This window comes from Mobula birostris, chromosome 13 (assembly GCF_030028105.1).
Source record: "Mobula birostris isolate sMobBir1 chromosome 13, sMobBir1.hap1, whole genome shotgun sequence".
In the NCBI taxonomy this organism is placed as follows: domain Eukaryota; kingdom Metazoa; phylum Chordata; class Chondrichthyes; order Myliobatiformes; family Myliobatidae; genus Mobula; species Mobula birostris.
The window spans coordinates 14,555,799-14,574,813 of NC_092382.1; the positions used below are offsets into that span (position 1 = coordinate 14,555,799).

At 49.2% G+C, this 19,015-nt stretch overlaps 1 protein-coding gene across 12 annotated transcripts in view; it reads left to right on the forward strand.

The window, feature by feature from the left end:
* Positions 1-19,015, forward strand: part of LOC140208415 (NACHT, LRR and PYD domains-containing protein 3-like) — an 89,196-nt gene that overhangs the window by 68,659 nt on the left and 1,522 nt on the right. For 10 of the 12 annotated variants that reach the window (XM_072277082.1, XM_072277083.1, XM_072277080.1 and 7 more), the window contains 8 exons: positions 5,646-5,817; positions 5,915-5,980; positions 10,293-12,048; positions 12,661-12,747; positions 12,903-13,073; positions 13,229-13,399; positions 13,554-13,721; positions 13,885-14,645. In XM_072277082.1, the coding sequence (XP_072133183.1) occupies positions 5,646-5,817; positions 5,915-5,980; positions 10,293-12,048; positions 12,661-12,747; positions 12,903-13,073; positions 13,229-13,399; positions 13,554-13,721; positions 13,885-14,044 (2,751 nt within the window). In that variant the 3' untranslated portion in view covers positions 14,045-14,645. Of the gene's footprint in view, positions 1-5,645; positions 5,818-5,914; positions 5,981-10,292; positions 12,049-12,660; positions 12,748-12,902; positions 13,074-13,228; positions 13,400-13,553; positions 13,722-13,884; positions 15,122-19,015 lie in introns of those variants that run through there. The other 2 variants (XR_011888765.1, XM_072277090.1) reach the window with 2 other exon arrangements.

Below are 19,015 nucleotides of genomic sequence, written 5' to 3' on the forward strand. Positions count from 1 at the left end.
ATATGTTTTTATATATATATATATATATATATATATATATATATATATATATGACATACAACAAACACCAGACCCAGTACAGATCCCTAAAGCACACCACTAGTCATAGACTTCCAGTCAGAGAAACAAATCTCTACTACCTCTTAGCTTCTCTCGCAAATCCGATATCTAAACTAACTCACTACCATGTCATATATGCCAAGCGACTTAATCTTATTGACCAGGCTCCTATGATTTACCTTGTCAAAGGCCTTGCTGAAGTCCACGTAGACAACATCCACTCACTTGCCTTCATTACTCGCTTGGTAACATCCTCGAGAAACCATAAGGTTAGTTATACAGGATATACCAGGTACATATCAGTGTTTGTACCTGGTACCTAATCAATCCTTGTCCATCCAAATACTCATATCCAGTCCCTCAGAATACCTACCAATAACTTTACCATCACTGGTGTCAGGCTCACCAACCTGTAATTCCCTGGCTTTTCCTCACAGCCTTTTCAAACAGCAGAACAACATTATCTACCCTCCAATACTTCCACATCTGACATTTTAAATATCTTTACTGGAGCACCTGCAATCTCTGCACTCGCCTCAGACAAATTACGAAGGAAAACCCTGGGGATTTACCCTCCCTAATCTGCCTCAAGACAGCAACCACCTCCTCCTCTGTATAGAGTCCATGATCTCACTGCAGTTTCGCCTCACTCTAAAGATGCTATATGTCTCCTGAGTAAATATAACTGTAAAAAATCCATTTTAAGTCTCCCCCACCTACTTCAGCAAGCATAAATGCCCTCTCTGAGCTTCAAGCATAAATGCCCACTCTGAGCTTCAAGCATAAATGCCCACTCTGAGCATCAAGCACAAATACCCTCTCTGAGCTTCAAGCACAAATGCCCACTCTGAGCTTCAAGCACAAATGCCCTCTCTGAGCTTCAAGCACAAATGCCCACTCTGAGCTTCAAGCACCAATGCCCACTCTGAGCTTCAAGCACAAATGCCCTCTCTGAGCTTCAAGCACAAATGCCCACTCTGAACTTCAAGCACAAATGCCCTCTCTGAGCTTCAAGCACAAATGCCCTCTCTGAGCTTCAAGCACAAATGCCCTCTCTGAGCTTCAAGCACAAATGCCCACTCTGAGCTTCAAGCACAAATGCCCACTCTGAGCTTCAAGCACAAATGCCCTCTCTGAGCTTCAAGCACAAATGCCCACTCTGAGCTTCAAGCACAAATGCCTTCTCTGAGCTTCAAGCACAAATGCCCTCTCTGAGCTTCAAGCACAAATGCCCACTCTGAGCTTCAAGCACAAATGCCCACTCTGAGCTTCAAGCACAAATGCCCTCTCTGAGCTTCAAGCACAAATGCCCTCTCTGAGCTTCAAGCACAAATGCCCAGTCTGAGCTTCAAGCACAAATGCCCAGTCTGAGCTTCAAGCACAAATGCCCAGTCTGAGCTTCAAGCACAAATGCCCTCTCTGAGCTTCAAGCACAAATGCCCACTCTGAGCTTCAAGCACCAATGCCCACTCTGAGCTTCAAGCACAAATGCCCTCTCTGAGCTTCAAGCACAAATGCCCACTCTGAACTTCAAGCACAAATGCCCTCTCTGAGCTTCAAGCACAAATGCCCTCTCTGAGCTTCAAGCACAAATGCCCTCTCTGAGCTTCAAGCACAAATGCCCACTCTGAGCTTCAAGCACAAATGCCCACTCTGAGCTTCAAGCACAAATGCCCTCTCTGAGCTTCAAGCACAAATGCCCACTCTGAGCTTCAAGCACAAATGCCCTCTCTGAGCTTCAAGCACAAATGCCCACTCTGAGCTTCAAGCACAAATGCCCACTCTGAGCTTCAAGCACAAATGCCCTCTCTGAGCTTCAAGCACAAATGCCCTCTCTGAGCTTCAAGCACAAATGCCCTCTCTGAGCTTCAAGCACAAATGCCCAGTCTGAGCTTCAAGCACAAATGCCCAGTCTGAGCTTCAAGCACAAATGCCCAGTCTGAGCTTCAAGCACAAATGCCCACTCTGAGCTTCAAGCACAAATGCCCAGTCTGAGCTTCAAGCACAAATGCCCACTCTGAGCTTCAAGCACAAATGCCCACTCTGGGCTTCAAGCACAAATGCCCACTCTGGGCTTCAAGCACAAATGCCCTCTCTGGGCTTCAAGCACAAATGCCCACTCTGAGCTTGAAGCACAAATGCCCACTCTGAGCTTGAAGCACAAATGCCCACTCTGGGCTTCAAGCACAAATGCCCACTCTGAGCTTGAAGCACAAATGCCCACTCTGAGCTTGAAGCACAAATGCCCACTCTGAGCTTGAAGCACAAATGCCCTCTCTGAGCTTCAAGCACAAATGCCCTCTCTGAGCTTCAAGCACAAATGCCCACTCTGAGCTTCAAGCACAAATGCCCTCTCTGAGCTTCAAGCACAAATGCCCACTCTGAGCTTCAAGCACAAATGCCCTCTCTGAGCTTCAAGCACAAATGCCCTCTCTGAGCTTCAAGCACAAATGCCCAGTCTGAGCTTCAAGCACAAATGCCCACTCTGAGCTTCAAGCACAAATGCCCACTCTGAGCTTCAAGCACAAATGCCCACTCTGAGCTTCAAGCACAAATGCCCTCTCTGAGCTTCAAGCACAAATGCCCACTCTGAGCTTCAAGCACAAATGCCCTCTCTGAGCTTCAAGCACAAATGCCCTCTCTGAGCTTCAAGCACAAATGCCCACTCTGAGCTTCAATCACAAATACCCTCTCTGAGCTTCAAGCACAAATGTCCAGTCTGAGCTTCAAGCACAAATGCCCACTCTGAGCTTCAAGCACAAATGCCCACTCTGAGCTTCAAGCACAAATGCCCACTCTGAGCTTCAAGCACAATTGCCCAGTCTGAGCTTCAAGCACAAATGCCCTCTCTGAGCTTCAAGCACAAATGCCCTCTCTGAGCTTCAAGCACAAATGCCCTCTCTGAGCTTCAAGCACAAATGCCCTCTCTGAGCTTCAAGCACAAATGCCCACTCTGAGCTTCAAGCACAAATGCCCTCTCTGAGCTTCAAGCACAAATGCCCTCTCTGAGCTTCAAGCACAAATGCCCACTCTGAGCTTCAAGCACAAATGCCCTCTCTGAGCTTCAAGCACAAATGCCCACTCTGAGCTTCAAGAGGACCACTCTGACCGTTGGAATATTTTTGTTCTAAATACATTTGATGAAGGATTTGGGGTTCTCTTTTCCCTTGTCTGCTGTAGCAAACTCAGGCTGTACTTTCGCCCTCTTGATTTCCTCCTGTAGTAACTCTTGCATTTCCTGTACTCATCAAATGCCTCATTTGATCCTTTGAGCCTATACTTGTGATATGCTCAGGGCCTTGATATCTCTTTTAAAAAAAAAAAAGAAGAAGAAGAAAACAACATTCCCTAAACGAAGGTACCCTTGTCTTTTATTCTGTCGGGAACATTCAAACTCTTCATTTGTGGTCATTTATGTATTTGAACTCGGTACTCTCAAAATATAGGTTTTGGAGGCCCTACACTTACCAAGCACATCTGTACCAGAAATCAACCAGTCCCAATCCACTTTCATCAGATCCTTTCTGGTACCATTAAAATTGGCTTTTCTCCAATTTAAAGTCTTAACCCAAAGACCAGACCCATCCTTTTCCATAATGATTGTTAAACTGATGTTATTATGATCACCAGATCCAAAGTGTTCTCCTGCACACTCCTCTGTTGCTTGCCCTGTTTTGTTCCCTAATAGGGATTCCAGAATGCACTCTCTCCAGTTGTGACCTGACTATATCGATTACAGAAACTTCCCTGGACACATTTGACCTACACTATCCCATCCAGCCCTTTAACCCAGTGAGTCAGTCAATAAATGGAAAGTCAATTGTCTACCATCAGAATCTTATGTTACTTGTTTCTGTGAACTCCCTGCACGTTTGTTCTTCTAAATCCCATTGATTATTGGGTGCTCTATAATATAATCCAACTAACATGGTCATCCCTTTCTTAATCCGTAGTTTCACCTATGTAGTCTCATTGGACCAACTATCCAGTTTGTCCTGTCTGAGCAATGCAGTGACATTTTCTCTGACTAGTTATGCCACCCCTCCCTCTGTAATCCCTCCCACTCTATCGAATCATGTCTAATGCAACGGAACACTGGAATGCTGAGCTGTTAATCCTGCACCTCCTCCAACCAAATCACAACAATGGTTACAATGCTGTAATTCAATGTGCTGATCCTCATGCTAGGCTGATCTGTCTTTCATACAGTACTCCTTGCATTGAAATAATACGTATTTTGGGAAAAATGATTCTCATCCTTTAGTTTCCTGACTTTGTATGTTGGCTTAACAACATCTTTCCCACACAACCACTCCACCATCCATGCTGGTTCCTCACCCCCTGCAACTCAAGTTTGACACCTCCCCTCTCCCCATGCAGCGCTAACAACCCTTCCCACAGGGGTATCAGTCTGCCTCCAGTTCGGGTGTAAAACGATCACGGGTGTCCAGGCCACAACTTCCTTGGAAGAGAGCCCAAACATCCAAACATCTGAAGCCCTCGGTCATGCACCATCTCATCAGCCAGATGTTAAACTATATTATCGTCCTATTTCAGTCCTCCCCAGCATGGGGCACGGGTAGCAATCTTAAGAACACAACCCTGGAGTTCCTGCACTTCAGTTTAGCATCTAACTCCATGAACTCACTTTGCAGGACCTCATCACACTTACTACTCTTGTCATTGGTACCAACGTGGACCATGACCTCTGGCTGCTCACACTGCCCTTAAGAAAGTTTCAGACTCGAACCGAGATATCCCTGATACACCATCCAGAAATATTGTTCTCGTCAACAGAATCTCCAGTCTGTTTTCCTAACCGCGGAATTCCCCCTGTTAGTGCAGCTCACGCTTCTCACTCGTTCTGAGTCACAAAACCAAACTCGGTATCAGAGGCTTAATGACCGTGGCTTTCCTCTGCTAGGTCATACCCCGAAACAGAAACCTGTATACCTGTTACAGAGGAGTTTCCTGCAGTGGCTGCCTCTCAGTTACCTGTGTCCTGCGCCTTAGGTATAGCTCCATCCCTGTATAGCCTGTCAGTCAACCTCTCATCCTCTTGAATGATCCTGGGTTCAACCAGCTCCAGTTCCAATGCCTGATCACAGTCTGTAAGAAGCTGCAGCTGGATGCAATTCCTGAAGGTGTAGTTATCTGGGACACTGGCGGTCTCTCTGCCTTGCTACATGCAGTATGAAGAGCATTCCACTATCCTGCCTGGTATTCTCACTGTTCTAACCATGAAAAGGAAGGGAAAATACTATCCAAAATCTACCTAAAGCCTCCACCTCGCCTCACTGAACCTTCTCTGACACAAAGCCTCAACTCCCCACTCTATCCCTGGCTCACTCACACTGTGTCTACTCCACTTAAAACTTGCCAAGCGGATGTTTCCCGACAATCTGTGGCGTTGAGAAGGACATGACTGACCCCGCTCACTTCTTTTAAATTCTTTCCCCCACTATGAACACTTCAGTGGCTGTTACTGATCTGTGGCGAGCAGAATGTGCTGGGTCAGTCCATGTTCAGGGCAGATTTGTACCCATCCCTCCGCTCCTCAATATATTCCCCATTGTTCATTACAGAGCGTGACTGAGCTGGCGGAGAAGGGAAACCGAGCGGGCGCTTCCAAACTCCTCCTGGATCTGGTGATGGAGAAGGGCTCCGGGGCCCGGAGGGTGATGTGGGAATCCTTTGTGAAACTACACCACCATTTACCGAAGCTGAGCAGAATATTGAATGAAATATGGGAACGTGGTACGGTGAACAATACACTGTGTGTTACAGATGTAAATGCTGATGAATTTACAGTATTACACAGAACAGACTTCATGCAGGTTAATCTGTTGAACAGGTGACAGCCAGTTCGCCTACATGGACACTGAGCGGGGTTTATTTGAAGTGCCGGTGCATCTGAAGGGTAAGAGATGGAACGGAAATCTCAAAGTCTTTATTTCACTCTGACAGTCTGAATACCTGTATTTAGAGGCCGGTTTAGAGACTGCCAGAGTCGGGAAGACAGGTTTTTGTTGCTGTGGCTGAAGGACAGAAAGCGATTTTCATTTGTCACAACACCCGACACCTTCCGGGTCTCAGGCTGTGCACCCAGAGGCCTCTACGAGTTTGATAAACAGACATTCCAGTCAGTCAGAGATGAAACCACGGCGTTCCCCTTTCTGTAGGGCCGAATATCCTGGGATCTGACAAAACTGAAGGCAAACCATTCCCATTGGAACATCCAACTTCAGCAAGGGAAATCTCATACCTCCGATCCAAAGCGAAGCCGAGAGTTGTTGTTATTCCTCCAAAGCCCACAAGACGTAGCAGCAGAATTAGGCCATTCAGCCCATCAGTCTGCTCCGCCATTCCATCATGGCTAATCCCAGATCCCAGTCAGCCTCATACACCTGCCCTCTCGCCATATCCTTTGATGCCCTGACCGATCAGGAACTTCTGCCTTAAATATACCCATGGACTCGGCCTCCACTGCAGTCTGTGACAGAGCATTCCACAGATTCAGTACTCTCTAGCTAAAACGAAATCCTCCTTACCTGTTTTAAAGCATCGCCCCTCAATTTTGAGGCTGTGCCCTCTGGTTCTGCATATCCACCCTGTCTGGTCCTTTCAACATTTGGTAGGTTTCAAACACATTCCCTCGTATTCCTCAAAATTCCAGTGAGTATAGGCCCAAAGTTGCCAAAACACACCTCATATGTTAACCCCTTGATTCCCAGAATCATCCTCTTGAATCTCCTCTGGACCCTCTCTAATGACAACACATCTTTTCAGAGGTATGAGGCACAAAACTGTTGACAATACTCCAACTGCGGCCTGAATACCGTCTTGTAAAGGCTCAGCATTTATATTAGATGCATCATCGAACATTTACAACACTCTATTCCATCTGCCACTTTTTGCCCATTCTTCCAATTTGTCTCAGTCCTGTTGCAATCGCACTACCTACCCCTGCACCTATCTCTGTATCATCCTCAAACTTTCATTCCATCGTCTACATCATTGACAAACAATCTGAAAGCCAGTGGTCCCAATACTGATCCCTGTGGAACAGCACCAGTCACTGGCAGCCGACCAGAAAAGGCCCCTTTTATTCCCACTCGCTGCCTGTCAGTAATTCCGCGACACATGCCAGTATCTTTCCTGTGACACCATAGATTTTTATCTGGTTAAGCAGACTCATGTGCAGCACCCTATCAAATGCCTTCTGAAATTCCAAGTAAATGCCATCCACTGACTCCTTTGTCCACCCTGCTTCTGACTTCCTCGATGAATTCTAACAAAACCCACGCTAACTTACTTTGTCATTAGTCTCCAAGTACCTTGAAATCTCAACCTTAATAGGAGACTCCAACTCTTTCCCAATCACTGAGGTTTGGCTAACTGGCCTATAATTTTCTTTCTTTTGCCCTCTTCCCTTCTTAAAGAGTAGAGGTACAATTGCAATCTTCCAGTCCTCCAGGACCATGCCCGAATCAAGTGATTCTTCAAAGTTCATGACCAATGCATCCGTCAACTCTTCAGCATCCTCTCTCATGACTGTGGGATGTAGTCCATCTGGCACAGGTGACTTTGCACCTTAAGAGCTTTCAGTATGCCGAGAACTTTTTAATTTGTAATAGAATGGCACTCACTCCTACTGCCTGTCACTCGCAGACCACTTCACGCTGCTAGCGTCTTGCACAGTGAAGATATATGTAAAGTACACATTAAGTTATTCTGCCATTTGTTTGTCCACCATTACTATGTCACCAACATCATTTTCCAGTGTTCCAGTATCAACTCTCACTTCCTTCTTACTGTTTATATAACTGAAAAAAGTGTTTAGTGTTTATTATCCTGCTTTATATTATTGGCTTTTCTGCCCTCATATTTCATCTTTCCCCTTCTTATAGCTTTTTTAGTTGCCTTTTGTTGGATTTTAGAAGTTTTCTATTCATCCAACTTTCCCTCACGTTTGTTGTCTTGTATGCCCTTTCCTTGGCTTTTATGTAGTCTTTAAATTCCTTTGTCAACTATGGTGGCCTATACGTGCCACTTGAGAACTTCTGCCTCCGTAGCCCATATCTATCCTGCAACTTGTGACCTGTTCCCGGAAGCTTCAGCCATCTCAGCTCTGCCGTCATCTCCACTGGTATCCTTCTCCAATCTACCTGGGTAAGCTTCTCTCTCGTGCCTCTGTAATTCCCTTTATTCCATTGCGATACTGATACTGTAAGTTATGCTTCTCCCTCTCAAACTGCAGAATCAATTCATTCATTCATTCAAATGATGATCACTACCTCTTAAGGGTTCTTTTACATTAAGCTCCCTCATAGGATCAGGGTTATTGCACAACACCCAATCAAAGATAGCCCTTCCCTGAGTATTGCTAAGCACAAACTGCTCTAAAACGCTAACTCATCGGAATTCAGTAAAGTCCCTCTCTTGCGATCCAACTCCTGAAGTTTGTTTGATTTTCTTATTCCGCGAGCATATTGAAGTCCCCCATTACAATTGCGTCATCACATTTATTACATGCCTTTTCCAGCTCCCTTTGCAATCTCAACCCCACACCTTCGCTACTATTTGCAGGGCAATAAAGGATTCCCATAAATCTTTTTTTTTTAACCGTTGCGGATTCTTATGTCCACCCACAAAGATTCAACATTCTCTGACCCTATGCCATCACTTTTCTAAAGATGTGATTCTATCTCGAACCAACACAGCTACAATACCACCGCCTATGCCTTCCTGCCTGTCCTTTCGACAAGACGTACATCCTATACCGTTAAGCTCCCAACTGTGGTCTTCTTTCAGCCACGACTCAGTGATGCCCGCAACATCATACCGACCAATCTCTAATTGCGCCAAGCGTTCGTCCAGCCTATTCCGAACGCTGTGCGCATTTAAATACAATGCGTTCAGTCCTGCATCTGCGTCCTTTTGAATTTAGTCTATGTGGTCCAATTGAACACTTTGCTCTGTCCAGATTTGAACCCAGTCATTGGCTTGTCCTTCCTTACATTCATGTTACACCCATCGTCTACTTGTAAACCTGCTGGTTCATCCACAACTCTATCGTCCGAGTTCCAATCCCCCTGACATTTTAGCTTAAAACACTCCCAACAGCTCCAGTAAATCTGCCCGTAAGAATATTGGTCCTCATCGGATTCACGTGCAGCCCATCCCTTTTGTACAGGTCTTACCTGCCCCAGAAGTGGTCCCAATTATCCAGAAATCTGAATCACTGCCCCCTGCTCCAAATCTTCAACCACAATTTCTCTGCCACCTCATTCTACTCTTATTTCCACTGTCAGGTGGCACAGGCAGCAATCCTGAGATGACTACATTTGACGTCCTGCTTCTCAGCTTTTTACCTAACTCCCTATGTTCTGTTTTCCAGACCTCCTCCCTTTTCTCTTCCTATGTCGTCAGTACGAACGTTTGCCCCGACCTCTGGCTGCTCAACATCCTTTCTCAGGATATTGTGGACGCGTCCAGAAACATTTCGGACAAAGGCACCTGAGAGGCGAAGACCATCGGTGTTTCCATTTTCTGTCCACAGAATCGCCTCCCTGTCCCCCTGACTATAGAGTTCCCTATTACCGCTGCCATCCTCTTCAGCTTCCTGCTCTTCCGCACATCATCGGGGAATTGCCTGAGGTCATGTACCAGCTCCTCAGAGAATAAGAGACAGTAGACTAGTGCGGGGTGTGTTACATTGAGACTGGTACAGCCTGGAGAAGGAAACAGAAATAGTGTTCCTTTTCTGTGGCTCAGTACTGACAGCTTAATCCTAAAGGACTGTCAAGAACATGGGGTCCATTGTGAGAAAAGTAAAAGTCAGTAGAGCAAGTAGATGCCCCCCTCCCCCCACTGTTACCGTCTGCAGTGTTGCCCAGTTCAGCAGAAGCTGAGCAGTGAAAGCGGTGAAACCAGCCGCTCCACACAACACTCTCCTCTCCAGAATCACGTGTGCACTTGGTGCTCGCTGGAACACCGGGGAATCTGCAAACTACAAACAGAGGGGAGAGGGGAGCCTTTCACAGTGAAACTGAATCAGATCAGAAATGTTTCTGGGCCATCGTTCATTCTCAGACACTCTTAGCTCTGACCTCCCAATTTTACCCAAACAATGCCTTTAACAAGTTTTTTTATTTTTATTGAAGAAAAACTGTTGTGTGCTCCATGTTCATCAGATTGGGCATTGACAACCTATTTCTGTCCATCCAAAGATGTTCGAAGGAAACACATGGAGACTCTGCGGGCACAAACTGAAACACTGAGAGTGAACACCATCCTGATGAGGGAGAAGGTGAAGGTTTTCCAGCTGGTTGATCGATACGCTGAGCTCACGGTCATTTCTACTGTCCGAGATCGGAGACTGGTGGAACATGAGCTGCTGGCAAGAGGCAGAGACCACGAGGAGTGGAGAGAGGAACATCTCCGCAGAGAGCTGGAAAAAATCCGGACTGATCAATTATTTACGAGGAGTTTTCTGCAAAAATTTAAAAGATCTGTCTTTGGAAACAAAACAGGCATGTCCGCAGCAGTGGCCGGAGTCCCGGGAATCGGGAAAACAACAATGGTGCAAAAGATTGTTTATGACTGGGCCACGGGGAAAATATACCAACAATTCCAGTTTGTCTTCAGTTTCAAATTCCGAGATTTAAACTCCATTAACTGCAGAATAAACCTGAGGGAACTGATTCTGGATCAGTATCCTTACTTTGGGAATTCCCTGAGAGAGGTCTGGAAGAACCGGGAGGGATTACTGTTTATATTCGATGGATTGGATGAATTCAAACACAACGTCGACTTTGCTGACGGTCAGAGAGATACAGAACCCAAGCACCAGTGCCCAGATCCCGAGTGGTGGTGTGAGGTGTCTGACATTGTGTACAGTTTAATCCAGGGCAAGCTGCTCCCAGGGTGTTCAGTGCTGGTGACCACTCGCCCCACTGCGTTACATTTATTGGAAAAGGCAGACATCGGTGTCCGGGCTGAAATCCTGGGATTTGTTGGTGAGGAACGGAAGGAATATTTCTTCAGGCATTTTGAAGATCAGACGGTGGCAGAAGCTGTTTTCAAACACGTGAAGGAGAACGAGATCCTGTACACCATGAGCTACAACCCCTCCTACTGCTGGATCCTCGCTCTGGCACTGGGCCCCTTCTTCACACAAAGAGTCAGGGACCCGCAGCGAGTTCCCAAGACCATCACCCAACTGTACTCCTACTATATTTACAACATCCTGAAAAACCACGGCCGTGAGATTGAGAACCCCCGTGATGTGTTACTCAGGGTTGGTCAGATGGCCTTCAGAGGAGTGTCCGCGAAGAAGATTGTGTTTACAGATGGAGATTTAATCAACTACAATCTGCAGCCTTCCCAGTTCCTGTCCGGGTTCCTGATGGAGCTTTTGGAGAGAGAGGATTCTGCCCAGAGCGTGGTGTACACATTCCCACACCTCACCATCCAAGAGTTTGTAGCTGCAGTCGCACAATTCCTGAATCCACATCCCGGGGATATCCTGAAATTCCTCACTGAAGCCCACAACATGACAGATGGGCGATTTGGGGTATTTCTCCGTTTTGTTGCTGGTCTCTCCTCTCCAATTACAACTCGTGGCCTGGAGGAGTTTCTGGGTCCATTTCCTCATCAAACAACCTGCCGGGTGATTGACTGGGTGAAGGAGGAGGTTAAACGCCAGAGTGGAAACACAAGGAGTGAAGCTGGTAAAAGGAGCCTCCTGAACACATTGCACTACCTGTTTGAGTCTCAGAATCGTGGACTGGCTCAGGCCGCACTGGGATCTGTGGAAACACTTTCATTCAGTGGAATGACACTGACCCCGATTGACTGCGCGGTCCTGTCTCATGCCATCGGACTCTGTGATACAATAAAACAGCTCGACCTGGAGAACTGCCACATTCAGTGTGAAGGAATCCAGCGGCTGGGACCCGGGCTGCACAAGTGCCAGGAGTTGAGGTAACTTGATTTATCTTTCACTGTGAGCTGTGAAAATGTTCCATTGTGTTGCTTCAATGTTAAGGGATTTGGTTAAAACTAGCAAAATCAGATTGTGATGAATTGTGACAAATGCCCGGGGATCAGTCAGTAATTCCCCAAGGACAGGAGGGTTCTGTGGTTCCTTGTGAAGGGATGTTGGAGACTTCATCAGATCAGTGAACAACGGCCATTGGTTTAATGGTAGTAAATCACAGGAATGGCCGTGTTTCTCGCTGCCTGTGACACGTCCATTGACAATGTTCCTTCTCACTGTTACCAACACTGACTGCAGCAGGTGGGTCAGAGATTCACACCCCCTTCCCAGTGAGGGACAAGAGACCGTCAGCAGACTGTCCCAGTGAGAAGGAAATAAATACCATTGTGAGATTGTCCTCCCCTGCCCTTCCCCGTGTGTGACTATCACCATCAGTCCACCTGTGTGACTGTGCTGACTACCAGATACCCAGAACCCATGGGCGCATCTCCACTCCCGATTGTGGGCCTCAGTTCAGACACACCCCTCCCGTACAATCTGTGGAAATATCCGCCGTTTGAATCACTTTGTTCATCAATTTGTCTGTTTGTGCTTAGACTTGGGGAGAATAAACTGGGAGATTCAGGAGTGAAAATGGTGTCTGCGGCTCTGAGGAACCTGGACTGTAAAATACAGACACTGGGGTAAGTACCAGACTGTGGGAGATTGTGTTTACAGTCACTGGGTGTCTGACACTGAACATTATTGTGATCATTAAATGTGTTACTTATAAATACTGGGGATTTGTACCATCTCCTGTCTCTCTGTGTCCCTCACCCTCACTCTCTCTCACCTACAGTCTGGACAAAGTCGGTCTCACAGATTCTGGTGCCGAGGATCTCGCCTGCGCTCTCAGTACAAACCCATCACTGACGGAGCTGAACCTGGGTTTTAATAAACTTGGAGATTCAGGAGTGAAACTGGTGTCTGCGGCTCTAAGGAACCCGGAGTGTAAAATACAGAAACTGTGGTAAGTACCAGACTGTGGGAGATTGTGTTTACAGTCACTGGATGTCTGACACTGAACATTAATGTGATCAGTAATTGTGTTACTGATAAACACTGGGGATTTGTACCGTCTCCTGTCTCTCTGTGTCCTTCACCCTCACTCTCTCTCATCTCCAGGCTGGGCGGTGTTTGTCTTAAAGACTCTGGTGCCGAGGATCTCGTCTCCGCTCTCAGTACAAACCCATCACTGACGGAACTGGACCTGGGTTTTAATAAACTGGGAGATTCAGGAGTGAAACTGGTGTCTGCGGCTCTGAGGAACCCGGAGTGTAAAATACAGAAACTGTGGTAAGTACCAGACTGTGGGAGATTGTGTTTACAGTCACTGGGTGTCTGACACTGAACATAATGTGATCAGTAATTGAGTTACTGATAAACACTGGGGATTTGTACCGTCTCCTGTCTCTCTGTGTACTTCACCCTCACTCTCTCTCATCTCCAGGCTGGACAGTGTCGGTCTCACAGATTCTGGTGCCGAGGATCTCGCCTCCGCTCTCAGTACAAACTCATCACTGACGGAGCTGGAGCTGGGATTAAATTCGCTGACAGACCGATCTGTCCCCGCTCTCCGCCGCCTCATACTGACCCTCCCGAGTCTGGAGTGGATCTGGTGAGTATTTGTGTTAATGTTCAATGTGATAAAATATCAGCGAATCCGCGGGTTTTCTGGTGATATTTGTCTGCGAGTGCTGTTGAAACATTAACCCCAGTCCCCTGTTACCGACACTGTTATATAATCTGTTTATTTCGTCTTTATTTCCCTGCTGTTTCAGGCTGGGGAACAATGAGTTCAGTGAGACCGGGGAGAAGGAACTGAGATCTCTGCAGGAACCCAGACCCGGACTGACAGTGACCGTTGGAACATCTGAATGTGTGAACATCCCCGCCCGCGGGATGGGGTCATTTTGGCCGATTCCCCGCCCTCCCCTTTAACTCCTGCCCTTACCTTTAATGGCCGCGCGCCGGCTTTAATTCCCAACGTTTCTGACGGAGCTGACTCCCGTTCAGCGCTCTGTGACTTCGGAAGCGGTCCCTCAGTGACGTATTTCCGCCTGTTGTCCAACGGCACAGCTTCCGCCGGATGTGCGTGTTCGAGACTCCCCCACGTGAGACCCCGGGGAATTACACAGACAGGAAGAGACCGGTGGCCGGGGCTCAGTCTGGGACACCGGTGTCCCGGGGTGGGATTATCCCGGGAGAGAATCCTTTTGCTCCCTTTGCTGAGGACGGTGCATTCGGCTGTCTGGCTGATATAATGATGTTAAATTGACAAATACCTCGGCAGTGACCCTGGATCTGCAGCGATCTCGGACACGACCCTAAAGTGTGATTTTGTAATCATCGGTTCCCCGATGCAGAGTGACGGTGAGAAACGGGACTGATTATTCAACCAGTCTCTCATTGTCACCGGACAGTTAACTGTGTGTGACTGTGAGTGAATCAGGAGCAGCTTATTTATTTTCGCACGTCAGCAGCTCACACATTGTTTAATTTACATTTGTCCTGATGAAATCAATAAACCGCTGTAACTTCCTGTCTTGGTGTTGGACTCGAGTCTCACTAGAGGAGAAACAGTGACCTGGGGTTCCTGCTGCCCCCCGCACCCGGTGTACTGCAAGAATGGGTCTGAGCTCCTCACACTGGTACAGCAGCCTCTCAGCTCCAAGCTCAGGGATGTCAGTAAAATAGTGTCTGGTCCCCAGGATCTCTTCACTCCCCATCCCCATCCAGGCTGACCACTGCTTCCTCATTCCCCAGATACTTACACTACCCTGACCTCCACCTCCCTGCGCACTCTCCTTGCTCTCGCAGAAAAAAAAAACGACAAAGGAGATCAGAAAATGCAAACACGGGGAAATCTGCAGATGCTGGAAATTCAAGCCACACACACAAAATGCTGGTGGAACTCAGCAGGTCCGGCAGCACCTATAGGAAAAGGTACGGTTGACGTTTCGGGCCGAGACCCTTCGTCAGGACTAACTGAATGAAGAGATTTGAGAGGGGGAGGGGGAGATTCAAAATGATTGGAGAAGACAGGAGGGGGAGGGATGGAGCTGAGAGCCGGAAAGATGTTTGTCAAAATGGATACAAGGCTGGAGAAGGGAGAGGATCGTGGGATGGGAGGCCAAGCGAGAAAGAAAGGGGGAGAGGAGAGGCAAGGAGTTATAGTGAGAGGGACAGAGGGAGAAAAAAGAGAGGGGAAACAAAAGAAAAAAACATAAAAGATTATAAATAAATAAATAAACAAGGGATGGTGTAGAAAGGGGTGGTGGGGCATTAACGGGTTTGAGAAGTCAATGTTCATGCCATCAGTTTGGAGGCTACCCACTCAGAACATAAGATGTTCTTCCAACCTGAGTATGGCTTCATCTTGACAGGAGAGGAGGCCGTGGACAGACATACAAGAATGGGAAGGGGACGTGGAATTAAAATGTGTGGCCACTGGGAGATCCTGCTTTCTCTGGCGACAGAGTGTGGGTGTTCAGCGAAACGGTTTCCCAGGCTGCGTCGGGTCTCGCCGATATATAGAAGGCCGCATCGGGAGCACCGGACGCAGTATATCACCCCAGTCGACTCACAGGTGAAATGTCGCCTCACCTGCAAGGACTGTCTGTGGCCCTGACTGTCCCATCACACACTCCCGGGGTCGGACACAAAATGAATCTCCCTCCACTCCATCCCATCACAAACTCCCGGGGTCAGACACAGAGTGAATCTCCCTCCGCACCGTCCCATCACACACTCCCGGGGTCAAACACAGAGTGAATCTGCCTCCACACCGTCCCATCACAGACTCCCGGGGTCAGACACAGAGTGAAGCTCCCTCCACACCGTCCCATCACACACCCCCGGGGTCAGACACAGAGTGAATCTCCCTCCGCACCGTCCCATCACACACTCCCGGGGTCAAACACAGAGTGAATCTGCCTCCACACCGTCCCATCACAGACTCCCGGGGTCAGACACAGAGTGAAGCTCCCTCCACACCGTCCCATCACACACCCCCGGGGTCAGACACAGAGTGAATCTCCCTCCACACCGTCCAGTCTCGCCCTCTCGGGGTCAGACACAGAGTGAATCTCCCTCCGCACCGTCCCATCACACACTCTCGGGGTCAGACAGGGAGTGAAGCTTCCTCCACACCGTCCCGTCACACACTCCCGGGGTCACACTTCCGAAGAGGAGTGCGTCAAGGGTGCCCCATGTCCGGTCAACTGTATGCGATCTGTGTCGAGCCATTCCTCGGCCTTCTTCGGCGAAGGCTGACAGGTCTGGTTCTGCGCGAACCGGACATGGGGGTCGTCCTCTCGGCCTACGCCGATGACGTACTCCTCATGATGACAGACCCCTGTGACCTGCGGAGGATGCGCGAGTGCCAAGATGTTTTCTCGGCGGCATCCTCCGCCAGGATCAACTGGGCGAAATGTTCCGGACTCTTAGTAGGCCAGTGGCAGGTGGACTCCCTGCAGGAGGAGATGAGAGCTTTTGAGTGGAGCACCAGACGTCTTCTCTATCTGGGAGTCTACCTGAGTCCTTCTGGGGAGACCTGGCTGGCAAACTGGCAGGACCTGGAGACAAAGGTCATGGCCCGGCTAGGGCGCTGGTCAGGCCTTCTCAGGGTGCTTTCCTATCGAGGCAGGGTGGTGGTCATAAACCAGCTGGTGGCCTCCATGTTGTGGTACCGGATGGTCACCTTGGCCCCCCCTGCCCCTTTTGTCGCAAGAATGCAGAGGAAGCTAGTGGACTTCTTCTGGGGAAACAGGAAGCACTGGGTCTCTGCAGCGGTTCTGAGTCTCCCAGAAGGAGAGGGCGGACAGTCGCTGGTGTGTGTACGCACACGACTGGCGGCTCTCCGCCTCAGGACGCTGCAGAGATTCCTGTACGCCGAGCACCCTCCCAGGTGGCACGTGTTGGCGACTTTCTTCCTCCGGAGGGGCTGCTGTCTTGCCGAAGATATGCAGCTACCACCGGCGGGCGTCAGCCGTGCTGCTTTGCAGAGGCTGCCCGGCTTCTATCAGGACCTACTGAGAGTCTGGAACATGGTTGCCTCAGGCCGGGAATCCCCTCCTCTGGCAGAGGGCGGGGTCCTGGCCGACCCTTGCCCTGTCTCAACGGATGTCAGTGCGGCTCAGGTGTGTGGAACGACTCGGGCTGAGCTGCTCGTCGGGCCCAGGCCCCGCAGCCTTACCCGAGAGACGAATCCACACAACTTGAGCCGTCTTTCATCAACACCCACAATCCCATTTAGGGATGCAGGCAGGAGGTACCTTTATGGGCTGCTGCTCCACACCCTCCACTTCCTAGCATTTGTCCACCGTCCCGACACGCCATGGCGGTCGGTCTTTCCACCTGGAGGTGAGGGGGGTCCCCAGTGGAAGTCCCTCTACAAGGGAGTCCTTCCCATGCACCTTGGGGATCTCGGCTGGAGGGTGCTGCATAAAGCGGTGCCCTGCAATAAGTTCTTTAGTTTGTACACGGATCTCCCAGCCGCGTGTCACTTCTGCGGGCTGGAGGAGACCGTGTACCATATGTACGTGGAGTGTGTGAGGCTGCAGCCCCTTTTCGCGTATTTGCGTGGGCTGCTTCTCGCCTTCTGGTTGCATTTCAGTCCCACCCTATTCATATATGGTCATCCAGTAAGGAGGGGGGCACAGAGGGATGAGGATGTCCTTGTCAACTTGCTCCTGGGGCTGGCGAAAATTGCCATCCGTGGCTCCTGGAAAAGGGTGGCAGGAGGTTCTCCCCGGGCGGACTGCCTGGCTATGTTTAGGGGGTATGTTCGAGCCCGGGTGAACATTGAAAAGGAATACGCACAGTCCACGGCGACCGTCGAGATGTTCCGGGACCGTTGGGCTCCGCGGGGTGTAAATGCCATCATTGACGAGGATGGCAATATATTGGTTTAACATGTATTGTCTGTTTGTAGTGTAGTAAATGTGTTATTCACTGGGTTTGTAAATATTGTATAGCACCGACATTTGTAATAAAGAATTTTGTTTAAATAAAAAAAAAAAAAAAAAAAAGGGGTCAGACACAGAGTGAATCTCCCTGCGCACCGTCCCATCACACACTCCCGGGGTCAGACACAGAGTGAATCTCCCTCCCCACCGTCCCATCACACACTCCCGGGGTCAGACACAGAGTGAATCTCCCCCCGCACCGTCCCGTCACACACTCCCGGGGTCAGACACAGAGTGAATCTCCCTCCCCACCGTCCCATCACACACTCCCGGGGTCAGACACAGAGTGAATCTCCCTCCGCACCGTCCCATCACACACTCCCGGGGTCAGACACAGAGTGAATCTCCCTCCCCACCGTCCCATCACACACTCCCGGGGTCAGACACAGAGTGAATCTCCCCCCACACTGTCCCATCACACACTCCCGGGCTCAGACACAGAGTGAATCTCCCCCCACACCGTCCCATCACACACTCCCGGGGTCAGACACAGAGTGAATCTCCCTCCACACCGTCCCATCACACACTCCCGGGGTCAGACACAGAGTGAATCTCCCTCCGCACCGTCCCATCACACACTCCCGGGGTCAGACACAGAGTGAATCTCCCTCCCCACCGTCCCATCACACACTCCCGGGGTCAGACACAGAGTGAATCTCCCCCCACACTGTCCCATCACACACTCCCGGGCTCAGACACAGAGTGAATCTCCCCCCACACCGTCCCATCACACACTCCCGGGGTCAGACACAGAGTGAATCTCCCTCCACACCGTCCCATCACACACTCCCGGGGTCAGACACAGAGTGAATCTCCCTCTTCACGTCCCATCACACACTCCCGGGGTCTGGCACAGAGTGAAGCTCCCTCTGCACTGTCCAATCTTGCCATCTCCTGCCCAGACATGGAGAAAAGGTCTCTGTAGAGTGAAATATATCAGCTA